Here is a 13038-nt window from a genome sequence, read left to right on the forward strand (position 1 = left end):
AAGGCAGTTCTGAAGGAGAAAGGGGGTCAAACACAGTATTAGTATGGTGTTCCTAATAATCCTTTAGGTGAGTGTATATCACATTAGCATTTGTTGCATTTGCCTTCAATATTATAACTTTATTGAAACAATGAGAATTTAATGAGGCAAAAAATAAGGAGAGATCAACAGTTTAGGAAAGAATATGCTTAATTTTTATATCAATGACATAATGTAATGCAAATACATTTATTAGCCTAAAAACGGCTTTCTTATTTTGATTCTTCCCCTCTTGATTAAACGGTTAAATCTAGGCAACCCTGTTATGAGATCCACCCGGCCAAAAACAACAAGCAGCACCTTACTAGAAAAACATTCATAGAGAATTTACACTGAACAAAATAAATCAAAACCTGATCTGTCCAAACCAAGAATTATGGGTAACCGGGCGATCATGAAAGCACTCATGTGTTCTCAGAACTCCAGAGCTTAAATTTAAAGCTAAATACTGCTCTCTTTCTCTCTCTCTCTCTCTCTCACTCACTCTCTCTGCTTTATTTACCCAAAATGAAAGACTGAATAAAGAAAAAACGGTGGCTTTGGAGATTCGCTGTGAGAAGTGTGGGATGTATAGACACATTATATAAACACTAGTTTATGCGCGGAGGGACAGGTCTGCTTTCCTCTACCAAATTACCTCATGTCAGGGATTAGAGGAGAAGAGATCAGAGGAATGATGGGGAGAGCTGGAAAAGGGAGGACAGACAGTGAAGAAGAAGACTAGAAGTGTGCAGATCTCAGACAGGAGGAAGGGGTGTACTTCAATATGAGATAAAAAGAGAGAGAAATAGACCTTAAAGAGGAAAATCCTGCAACGTTGTCTGAATTCCAAATGTGTAACATATGGTCTCTCATGAATTCCTGAAAGAATCCTCAGAAGGTCTGAACACCGTTTAAAGTAAACATAACATCACATGTGATCATAATAAACCTGACTTTCGCAAGAGTAAGCTTTCCTGCTACTACTGTGCATGTTTCACCTGTGTTTGTTATCTCAAATTGTAATATTGTATAAATATAAATAATATTTAGTGCATTAACAATTCATCGTACCTCTGGTATAAAAACAGCATAGGGTTGGTTGTGAAATATTGGGGAGTTATCGTTCACATCTCCAATCTGTATGTTCACTGTATCCTTGACCACCTAAAAAGTAAAAGCATAACAGAGAGGTAAGGTTGAGTTATTTGTTCTCCATGTAAAGATAAGTACATTTGGTCGCGGGGATGGTAGAGCCATGCATTTCATTTTTAAGGGTTGGGTTAAATTACGACAAAATAGTTTTCATTTTATATGGTGCATTCAAATTTAGATAGCTATGCAAATGAGGGTAATATCAAGTCCAACTCACCCCCTGACTGTCACTCACAAAGAACTCCACCTGCATCTCTGACTTGGTCTGAAACAAAAAACAAACAGAGAAAGCACCGGCATTATATCAACTTCTTTAGACTCCAGTCGTACACATTTATTTCTGTCATTTGTCGTACCTCTCTGTCAAGAGGCTGTCTGAGCCACACGACCCCCGTCGTCTCCTGCACAGCGAAGTACCGCATGGCCTCTTCCCCCAACACACCGAAAACCAGCGGCTCGCCGTCTGGATCCACCGCCTGCAGCTGAGTAATGGATGAACCTGAACACAAACACAAACAATATTATAAAGAATAAAAGAAACAATTGGTAAAAAAATCTAAAAGGGGACATATAATAAATATATATATTTTCCTTTGACCTTTTCAAATAGGCCTACTGTAAAGGATACCTTTGAATACTGTTGAAATTCAATGAAAACAATAATGTTTATTAATCGTAATAAATATGTATAGTATATAAATGATTTCTAAGTTTTTCTTCAAAATAAATACATAAAAAATATAATATAAAAATAAAAAGTTATAATTTTCTATTTATTAGTTCTTTACTTAATCTTTTTGTCAGCATTAACCTTCCTAGATTTTATTAACACAATTTTTTATTTTTTTTGCATGGATTTATAAATAAATTAGATGCATTTTATTATTCTGACTTTTCATTGTTATTGTTTTATAACAACAGGTGTCTTTTGCCGCTTTAAGAAACACTGGTAGATATTGGCCTCCTCTAAAAGATACCATTAAATTCTGTTGAAATACAATGAAAACATAATAATGTTTTCCTTGATTTCTTTTGTTAACGGCATACACTTTATATTTTATCACACTGTCATCATTATCACAAAAAAAATATTTTATTTCTGCATAGGTGCTGAGAAGCAAATTATTAAGAAATTAGATGCATTTTATTATTCTGACTCCCTTTGAATTTTTACAGTAAATTTATAACAACAGGTGTCTATGGCCCCTTTAAGCAACACTGCGGATCAATGAGTCAGAACAGAACTGATGAGTCAGTCCATGTAAATCAGAGCATTAAAGCAGAAGAGACATTTAAGCAGACGCAGTCATTTGAAGAGTTTAACTTCATAAATATATGTCTTACAGGACAGGTGAGTCATAAATAAAGGTGAAGTGTGTAATTTTTACGATGTTACAATACGTTCATCTCAGTTTGACGTCCAATCACACAGGTGTAAACATGACAGTTTTGGGTGGACTCTTACTTTAAATAGACTTCATCTAATGCCCAGAGCAAATTTAATCATTGTTTGTTTTTCTGCATGTAGTCAATTTCTAACCAGCTAATCCCGATTTATTTCTAAAGTATTCGTGTCACCACAATTTCCAAAATGTCAAGTTGACAACAGTCTCTTCCGTGTGTGCGTGCGTGCATGCAGTAACATCCAAATCTTGTGTGTGTTTATGAAGACACCTGGCGAGGGAGTTCCTGACTCATTCCAGCTTTAGGTCTAATGCTGGTGCCAGACGTCTTACGCTGCAAATCCAGCATTAATGAATAAAACCAACAAAGAGATCAGGACGAATCCCTTCCGTCTTTTATTTTCACATATAAACTCACAGGAAGTCAATGATTTTGCCTTGTGTCGACTAGTCAAGAAACACCCGACTCGCATGTGTTCTAAATGACAACAAAAATCCACAACCGTATCCTGGAGTGTTTCTGTGTCTTCATTCGGACGAGAAACCACAGCGGTACTCGTGTCATATCCAAACACATCCAGCATGCGCAAAGGTCAATAACTTGCACAATAACACAGTCACACATTTTTATGAATTCACAATATTGTGTGACACGGAGGTGAAAACACCTCTAATTAATGGAAGGATTTATGAAGCGCTCGCTCTGTTTATAATGAGATTTATGCAAATTCCGCCGCTTTCATTGCGAGTTGTAATTTAGTTGAAGACTGTAAATTAAGCATTTTACGTTACGCTCATTAATAATAAAGACTTCTCTCTCCCCTCCCTCTCTTTTAGGGATGGAGAGATCTACCGTGTGTGGTCAGAAGAGGCGACTGCCCAGTAACAAATGTCTGCAATGAGTCTGTGTCACTGAGCACTAGGGGATTGTGGGATACATAGAGGAAAGCGTCAAAATGTGGCTCTGCTCGAAATCCTAGTGGACTGCATTGCTGACTACTGAGTGTGTGTAACGCTCTCTCGCTCTCTCAGCTCCTCTCAGGCTGACGGATGATGCTATTTAGCCCTCGGTGAGGGCAGTATTATGCTTATGACGGATACACTGCACATTAACACACCCTACAGCGGAGAGCAACGACAAGAAGAATGTGCCTCCAGGCTCATCTATCTCTCTCTCTTGGTCACAGAGCGCCTCTGTAACTGTGGAGAATGTTTTATTTCATTGAATCTAAGTCATGTGGATGGCACAACGCTGACCGAACCCGACAAACACAAGCACACCTGAACAAAACAACATTAAGTCACTCCGCCAACTCGCCGGTTCTTTGTGGACCACAAACACATAAAATGACCACGAGCTGTCTAATGCCAAAAAGACAAGACTGAAACCTCAATTGGTAGTCTGAATGACCAAGACTAATCTTTTTACACAAGCTGGAGATCCAAAGAGCACATACCGTTTCTCTGTATAGTTATCAGTACAGTTGTGGTGACTTCTCTTAAAGGGGTAGTTCACCCAAAAATGAAAATTCTTTCATCATGTACTCAACCTCTTGTTATTTTAAATCTGCATGACATTCTTTCCTCTGCAAAACACAACGGAAGCTATTTTGAAGAACGTTTCTTACCAAAATCTGTTGGGTCTCCATTGACTTCTATTGACAAAACCAATGCAAGTGAATAGCGGTTTTCCATGACAAACATTCTTCAAAATATAGAAGAAAGAAAGTCATACAGGTTTGATATGACAATTGTTTTTTGGGGGGTAACTCTGGTTCTGTTAAATGTGTATATGAAAAAAAATGCACATTGTCTTGCTAAAAAAAGCAAATGGAAGACACTGTTTGTATACAGTGCGTGTGTGTGTGTGGGTGAGAGAGGATGCTGAGCGAGAGAGAATGAAATAAAGACAAAGAGAGAGTGAGTATGAGATGTGATTGTGTAGAGATGTTGGCAGTCGAGTGTTTTATGTAGCTCCGGTGTGTTGGAGAGGAGGCCGCTGGGTCCCGTAAATCAACTCACAGAGGGCATCCATCCCTGGCTGGATCAATAGACTTTCAGCCCCTGTGACTACACTAAAGCTCCTCTGGGGGTCCGGGGGGGTCTGGGGTCAGCACACCACCATCACAAACCCCAACTTTATTACTATCATCACAGCTGTCATGTTGTACTGCAATACATGTTCGCACACACACACCATTCAGACAAACACAATTAAAAACGATCTGGACTGGCCCTGAATGTAGAGAGAGGGAGAAATATCACAAATATTTCATTTCAACCCCATTTGTTTTGCATAGCGAGAGTGTAAATGGAGAGTAAATGCAGACTTTATCTTAATGAAATGAATAAGAATAAAGGCTGAGGTGATCTTTCTCATGCGTCTCATCCAGATTTCCAAAAGAGATCTGGCACTAGGATTTGCAACTAAACTTATTATCAAATTTTTCAACATATTTTTAAGCTTTGCCATCACATTCATTTTATAGCTCAATAATCTTAACATATGTGAATGTTTAATGACTCCTAATTTTAAAAGAAACATCAGAGTATCTCGTCATGTAACAGAGCAACGTCTGAGCAACGCAATTTAAACCTTCAGACAATCTAAGCATCATCAACTCTTTGAAAGAAAAATCCCAAATGGTATTTGTTTACTATCTCAGCTTCTTTAAAACAGTAAGTATTTTGCTTTTGATATGTCACTCCTGAGAAAAAGAACATCCATAAATTTCTTACACCTCTCCCATCTATTTCTAAATATCAGTGTGGAGATGCCAAAGCCTTGCTATTCCCTGAAGAGAAAAATCATACTATTCTCATCCCCATGTCATTCCAAACCGGTGTGATTTCCTTTCTTCTGCAGGACACAAAGAACGTTGAAACCCAAAAATTAAGCCCCATTCAACCTCCATTGTATGGACACAAAACCACTGAAACAATTCTCAAAACATCTTCTTTTGTGTTTCACTGATGGAGGTGTCATAGACATGTTTTGAATTACATAAGGGTACATAACTGATGACTGAATGTTTGTTTTTGGGTGAACTGTCGCTTTAAGGCTCCGGAATACTGAGCAAGAAACATGCATCTGTGACATCACAAAAAAAACGTGATTAAAACCTAATAGCTGACACATTAGCGTAGCGCGGGGATGACCGTATTTGTCTATTATCTTATTGTATTACAGCACAGCGTGATTAATAATAAAATGAAATGAACATAAAGCGCCGTCACACAGGAAAGCGCTCTATTACATTATCTCACCATCCATTGTCACTTGTAAGCGGCACAATCGCACAGATATCATCAGTCTCGAACCCGTCTGAAACGGTGCCCCGCGCACACGCGACAACCTGCCGCCACGCGTGCTTCACAGCCTCAGATTCATTACCCATTGTGTTAATGGCGGGTGTTTCATTAATAGGTTTGGACTGTAAATCAAAGGGGCCGTTAATTGGCTTTATGTCATAATCGGAGTCTAAAGCTGTTCTTCATCCGCGTGCCCGTAATGTCTTAACGCCTGAGTTTCCTCTCCACTAATGAGCACAGGCACTGAAGCACAAGGGCTCTAATTTGTTTATGGGCTATTGAAAAAGGTTATCCCCCCCTCCAATACATGAATTATGGTAGCCTCCCTAATGCGTTTAGGGATGAGGTAAATACCATGAGCGGGGTTGCAGGGGAGAAAAGGTGACGCAGCATGAATGATTCATTGGAATGGAGTTTGTTTCGTGTGGCGTGTAGGCGACGTTAGGTCCCTGCGGCTGTGATCCGTGTTAATCTGTTTTTTTCATCGTGTTTTGTGCGAGCGTATTTCCATGCATAATTTGACCTGCAATCCAGTGTTTATCCCTTACGATAGACCCCCGAGGAGTCGACATAATCTAATCTGACCGAACCCCCCTCAGTGACTTGGTGCACCCCGATCATAAATGCTTTTTAAATGTGAGTGTCGGGCGGATTTCTGGGAGCCCTTTTACTCAAACAACCCACACACCTTTTACTTTAAAACCTAGTGAGCTACATTGCTGTCTAGAACATGTAGACAGACATGCATCTACTCCTACTACAAGATGAGCACGTTTCAACTTCGTAAAAACAAAATGTGGCTTTTGAACCTTAATCAATAAATATGCGCTGTATCACATATGCAGGTCCTTTCTCATAGTAACATAGAGCGTCCTGGATATCATGATTGACAGGAGTTTCGTCCAATCAGCAGTAGCTATCCCATTCCAACAAAATACCTACTTTTTCCGGATTGACTGATTCGTCGATGTGGTTTCTGACTTGTTATTTTGTTTCCCGAATTGTTGTTCTGTTTTATGATTTGCTAGCTTTGACATTATGTTTTCAGATTTGTCCTTTTGATTTTGGGGTCTTTTTTTTCACTTTTAGATTTGTTTTTAAGTTTTGCGATTTGTTGTTTCGTTTTGCACTTCCCGGCCACCGTAAATATAAATAGTTATATTATAAGACACTAGCTAGACTGATAAATAAATACAGACCGGAAGTTAACGGCATTGCAGGCGTGCCCGTTTGATAAAACAGTCTATCATTTTGATACAAACCCATTCTATACATTTTCTCCTAGTATTACTCAACATTTCACAAGCACAAACAATTGAGACTTTTATGAAAATTCATGAAGAGTATGCATGGAGTTATAAAATAAATGTAGGTTGTAGAGGTAAAAATATCAGGATTTGGGTGAATTTAATGAGAAATGTTTGAGTTCATAACGAAATCCACAATAAAATACTGACTATAGATTGCAGACTTGACAAATGTGAGCTCAGTTGAGCTCAAAAAAAGCTGTAGCTCAGTAGTTAGAGCATGGCACTAGCAACACCAATGTCATGGGTTCGATCCCAAGCATTGTACATACTCTGATACAAATGTATAGTATAATGCAATGCGAGTCCCTTTGGATAATAGCGTCTGCCAAATGCATAAAAGTAAGTTCATGACATTGTTAAGATCTCTTATGAAACTCAAATGGTGACATTTGTGAGATTTCTACATCTCTTTTTCTCAAGAGAAATATCTGAGACAAAGGATACTCATCCAAAAGTTTCCAATTGCTCTCCATTTAATCTCAATGATGTCTAGGAAAAATTAATGAGATATGCATTTAAGATTTTTCTTTCTTTCTGTCTACGCAGGCAGCTCACTTGGTTATGGTACAAAAGTTGAATGTCAATTAGACTGTTACCCAACTGAGTTTAATGACTTGGGAACAAACTGTAAGACAGACACGAATACCAACCTTTCTTCTTCAATACACCCCGGTCTGCACATTTACATACAGAGTGAACCCCTGTGTGGGATAAATATCACTCTGTGTGTGAGTTTCAAACTAGTACATTAGGGGATATCCAGACACCTCATTTCCATAGAGAAAGTCCCTCAGGAGAGCTATCAAACTCCACTGATAAAGCCTGTACGAGTTACTGCGTCAAATCACACAAACACAGGGTTAAGTGCTAGACACAGGAAAATGCAAAAACAAAAGCTTGACAAAGAATGAAAAATGGTCAAAACAGGTTTTGATTGCTGTTGGCAACTGAGGCACTTATGTGGGAGACTCTAGTTTCCGACTCGCCCTTCAGGAAACCATTAATTTTTAGGAATTAAATGAAGGGGTGTCGGGAAAACGCTCTTATTCGGAATAAAGGCCAGCACACTCCAAGGGCAACGTGTTGATACAAAAGCTCCAAAAAAAATCTTATGAATTTTCGCCAGTCACTGAGGAAAGTTCACACGCCTGAATGGAGAAAGGTCCAGTCGTTCATGTTTTATAATGCAAAACACAAACCCGCTGCTAAAATGTGACTCCCTGGAGAGAATTTCTGCATTTGGGACTGCGATCGACCGGGTTAGAAAACACTGCCTGGCAGAATTCGAGTGGTGACACTAAGAAAATAAGTTTGCATTACAACTGTTCAAATGTGTAAATGACTCAAAAACATGAAATATACATGACATGTTTTTTAAAACCAGCTTTTTGTTGCAGATATATGCCGTAAAATCATATAAAATTGGCTTCGCTGAATAAATATAATAATGTAGCTGTCTCTCTCTCTCTGGTTTCAGGGGAGTACATTAATAAGAGGGTTGATGGCTGAACAGGAAACTGATGGAGGTCTAAGTCCAAATGCTTGTGACGCTTGTGTTTTAACACACACAGGCAGACCTTGGGCCAGTGTGGATCACATCCTCTGATTTATGGTTAAATCTGTCACGCTTCAGGAGAGCGTATACCCTTTGCTTCTTTCATCACCTTACAGCTCGACAATACATTTACTGTACAAGCATGCACCAACTCACAAACACACTTACACCACACATTCTCTTACACACCACTCACAAGTAGGTAAAAAAGCATGTTCTGATCAGTAACACACAGGAGGAACACGAAAAGATATTATTGGTTGATGGAAATAGGAGGGTTTGAAAAGAATCCCAGCTCTAGTATTGATATTTGGTTCTGCTCTAGCTCTTAGAAGGCTTTGGTTCCGATTCCTAACAGGTTCTGCAATGGTTCTGATTCTGCACAGGTTTTGATTCTGCAATGCTTCTGATTACTCACAGATTCCAAAATGTTTCTGATTTCTCACAGATTCTTCAATGGTTCCAATTTTTAACAGGTTCTTCAATGGTTCTGATTCTGCAATGTTTCTGATTCCTCACAGATTCTGTAATGGTTCTGATTCTTCACAGGTTCTTCAATGGTTCCGATTCTTAACAGGTTCTTCAATGGTTCTGATTCTGCAATGTTTCTGATTCCTCACAGGTTCTTCAATGGCTCCGATTCTTAACAGGTTCTTCAATGGTTCTGATTCTGCAATGTTTCTGATTCCTCACAGATTCCAAAATGTTTCTGATTCTTCACAGGTTCTTCAATGGTTCTGACTCTGCACTGGTTCTGACTGTGCACTGGTTTTGGTTCATCACAGATTACACACAGGTTTTTATTCTGCAACAGTTCAGATTGCTCGCAGAATCTGTAATGGTTTTGATCCTGCAATAGTTCTGATTATTCACAGATTCTGCAATGGTTTTGATTCAGCACTGGTTCTGATTCCTCACCGATTCTGAAACTGTTCTGATTCTGCAATGGTTCTGCCAAGAATTTGCAATGGTTCTGTTTCTTAACAGGTTCTTCAATCGCTCTGATTCTGCACTGGTTTTGATTCTGCAATGGTTTTGATTCCTCAAAGATTCCAAAATGTTTCTGATTTCTCACAGATTCTGCAATGGTTCTGATTCTTAACAGATTTTTCAATGGTTCTGATTCTTAACAGGTTCTTCAATGGTTCCGATTCTTAACAGGTTCTTCAATGGTTCTGATTCTGCAATGTTTCTGATTCCTCACAGATTCTGCAATGGTTCCGATTCTTAACAGGATCTTCAATAGTTCTGATACTTAACAGGTTCTTCAATGGTTCTGATTCTGCAATGTTTCCGATTCCTCACAGATTCCAAAATGTTTCTGATTCTTCACAGGTTCTTCAATGGCTCTGACTCTGCACTGGTTCTGACTGTGCACTGGTTTTGGTTCATCACAGATTACACACAGGTTTTTATTCTGCAACAGTTCAGATTGCTCGCAGAATCTGTAATGGTTTTGATCCTGCAATAGTTCTGATTATTCACAGATTCTGCAATGGTTTTGGTTCTCACTCTGATAACTCACCTTTTGTAATTCAACGATCAATCTGATTCACTCTGTATTCTTCACTAAAAAGCATCTCAGTTTAAGGTCTAACAGGTCCACTGGTGTTTCAACACATATAAAGGAATAGCCCTCCTCAAATGCCTGTGCCATCGACCCCAGTGTGTGCTATTATTTAAGTAGCCAGCTACAGTACATGTCAAACTTGACCCTTTCAGCCGCTTGAATCAGTTTAGCGCAACTTCGAGAATCATCTGTCACCAAGTTTTGCCAAGATGAGAGCACGTAGGATGAGGTAAGACTAGATAGATGTGCTAGATAATGACTGGTTACGTCTGAGTAGTGTTCCACGGTCTCATCTGTCAATTCCTAGAACCAGTACATGAGACAATGTGTGTGACAGAGATAATTGCTAAATAATTACACCCTTTCATACACACACAAACCACACACACTGAGATGCACAGGCTAAAAGACCCAAGAACATGCAAACACCTTTTACTCAGGTCCCATTTAACTGTCAGAAGAAAGGAGCGTTTAAAACACCATCAGAGAAACTCCAAACCAATCGCCTACCTGACTAACACCACTCACATCACCACCTTTCTTTCTCTCTCCTCTTATTTCTGTCATTCTCTGTACTTTTGTGTGATGGTGTGAGCCGGAAAGAGGGGACGTCACCAAACCGACCACCTGCATCACGAGTCACATATCTGAAAAATCAGAGCATAAACTCTGATCTGTCTTACTGTCTATGACTATGACTTGACTACTGTTATGCATATAATAATTCCAGAATAATTCTAAAACTACAATGTTTAGATCATAAAAATTCAATTTGATTGTGTTGCAATGACCAAGGAAAATATTACATTTTTGTGGTTTAAGTGTATGTAATTAAGACAATTAAATAAAAACTATTTCAAAAAGTGCATCACTAATTGAAACTGAACCGATATAGTAGTCCAGGTACCTGTATAAACAGAATAAGTTTTATTTAGTTTATTACTATTTAAAATTAGCTTTTATTTTTTGTTAATTTTGGTTAAAATTCTAGCAATTTAGGTATAGGCTTTTTCATTTTATAATTTATCTGTCCATTTACTATGTTGTTATATAATATTAATTTATTTTTTATTATATACAATTTTTTATTTATTTTTCATTAATTAATATATTTTATTATATTATTTTTATTATAATTTAAGGGCTTTAAATTTATTGCAGTTTATTTTTGAGACAACATTTAAATTTTTCCTTTAGTTACGATTCCCAATCATTTGTTGGTCAATATTTGATTTGATTTTAAAGAACAGAAACCTTAGCAAAGTTTAAATGTGAGTTAACTAAAATAAACATTACATGAATATGGATATCTTAGCTTTGGTCTTGTGCAGACTTGGTAGACAAAATTCTGAGACACTGTGAGACAAAACACAAGACTACCGGGGTTTGCATATAAGAAAGAAAAACACAGATGAGATCTCTTTAATATCTTCTATCTCAAAAACATCAATGAGATTAAATGTAGAGCAAATGAAATTGTTTGCTTGAGGCTCATCTGCGTCTCCGATATTTCAGATATCAGAGTTTCAGAAGAGATCTCAACAATGTCTCAAACCGAGTTTAGATTTGCCAAGTCTGCAATTAAAAGTCAATATTATTGTCTTATCCTCTCAATATGATCTCAAAACTTTCTCCCAAATCCAGATTATTTACCTCTACAATCCGCATTCATTTCACACATCCATATGTTTTTGAGAAGTGGTTTCATTTGTTTCTATTTTCATTTCTCCTAAGCAATTTAAAGAGAAACATCTCAGACTAAGTTGATCCTTAAAGGAAACTCAAATGAAAATCTCCTGAGCTAGTAAAGCACAAGCTCTGAACAATAAAGTTTACTTCAGGAGAAAAATGAGTTTGTCACAAATCGCAATGCACTCTGGGATAGCCTTATTTCCATACCATTGATGCTGCCATAAAATATGGCTAAATGAATATACTGTATCCTAAAAGGAACCAAAATTATGTTACTGTACAGACATTTGTGTCAAGAGTGAATTGATAATGTCTTGAAATGCTGTCTATGTAGGCAGGTTTAAAACACAGCCGCTATCCCTCTTTCCAGACACACAGAGTTTTTCTCACTTGATAAGTTCTCGGCTCTGGTGTTGACCTCTTGTGCATTATCAGGAGTGGAGTTAAATCAAAAGTAAGATCATTCTGATGAGTGTTTTTCACTCACGGGTGCAGCTATTTCATGCCTCTCGATCTCCGCAGCCATCCCTCCTCGCTCTCTCACCTTATACTTTTCTACTCCCGTTCACTTAAGCGACAAACTCTCGAAGAGAGCTGCTGGTGACTGCAGAGCTGTCCGTCACTCACAGGACTGTCACAAGCGTTCATCTTTTGGAGTTTGCTGGCGTGTGAGAAGTTTGTTCAAAGATTGTCTACATTGAGAGTGATTTGAAACGTTGTATACTTATGCCACCTCAGTTTTTAATAGCATTTATATTTTCTATAAAGACACCTTATCGCGCTAGGTTTTCAGAATCTATCGGTCTACCCTTTGACTTTCTCTCGCTATCCACGGGTGCTCTGCTGACAGCCAGGTCACGAGGGCAGCCTTAAGAACAAAGGACAGAAGATCCAGGTGGAAAAAAAAAAAGGTTGTATCTTCAGGTCCGAAGAGTCAACAGCTACTAAATGAACGGAAATATGTGTGAGTGGACCTGCATCTATTTACTCAGCTCAAGAGATTCTGTGGCGTCTGTTTGCGTT

General features: G+C 38.3%; 1 protein-coding gene across 1 annotated transcript in view; it reads right to left on the bottom strand.

Annotated features, from left to right (window-relative positions):
• cdh23 (cadherin-related 23) overlaps window positions 1-13038 on the bottom strand; it is a 189468-nt gene that overhangs the window by 139170 nt on the left and 37260 nt on the right. The window contains exons 4-6 of the mRNA XM_056761550.1: window positions 1530-1672; window positions 1391-1438; window positions 1093-1185 (exon numbers count right to left, since the gene is read on the bottom strand). Coding sequence (XP_056617528.1) covers window positions 1093-1185; window positions 1391-1438; window positions 1530-1672 — 284 coding nt within the window. The remainder of the gene's footprint in view (window positions 1-1092; window positions 1186-1390; window positions 1439-1529; window positions 1673-13038) is intronic.

Source organism: Triplophysa dalaica, chromosome 11, assembly GCF_015846415.1.
Source record: "Triplophysa dalaica isolate WHDGS20190420 chromosome 11, ASM1584641v1, whole genome shotgun sequence".
NCBI classification, from domain to species: domain Eukaryota; kingdom Metazoa; phylum Chordata; class Actinopteri; order Cypriniformes; family Nemacheilidae; genus Triplophysa; species Triplophysa dalaica.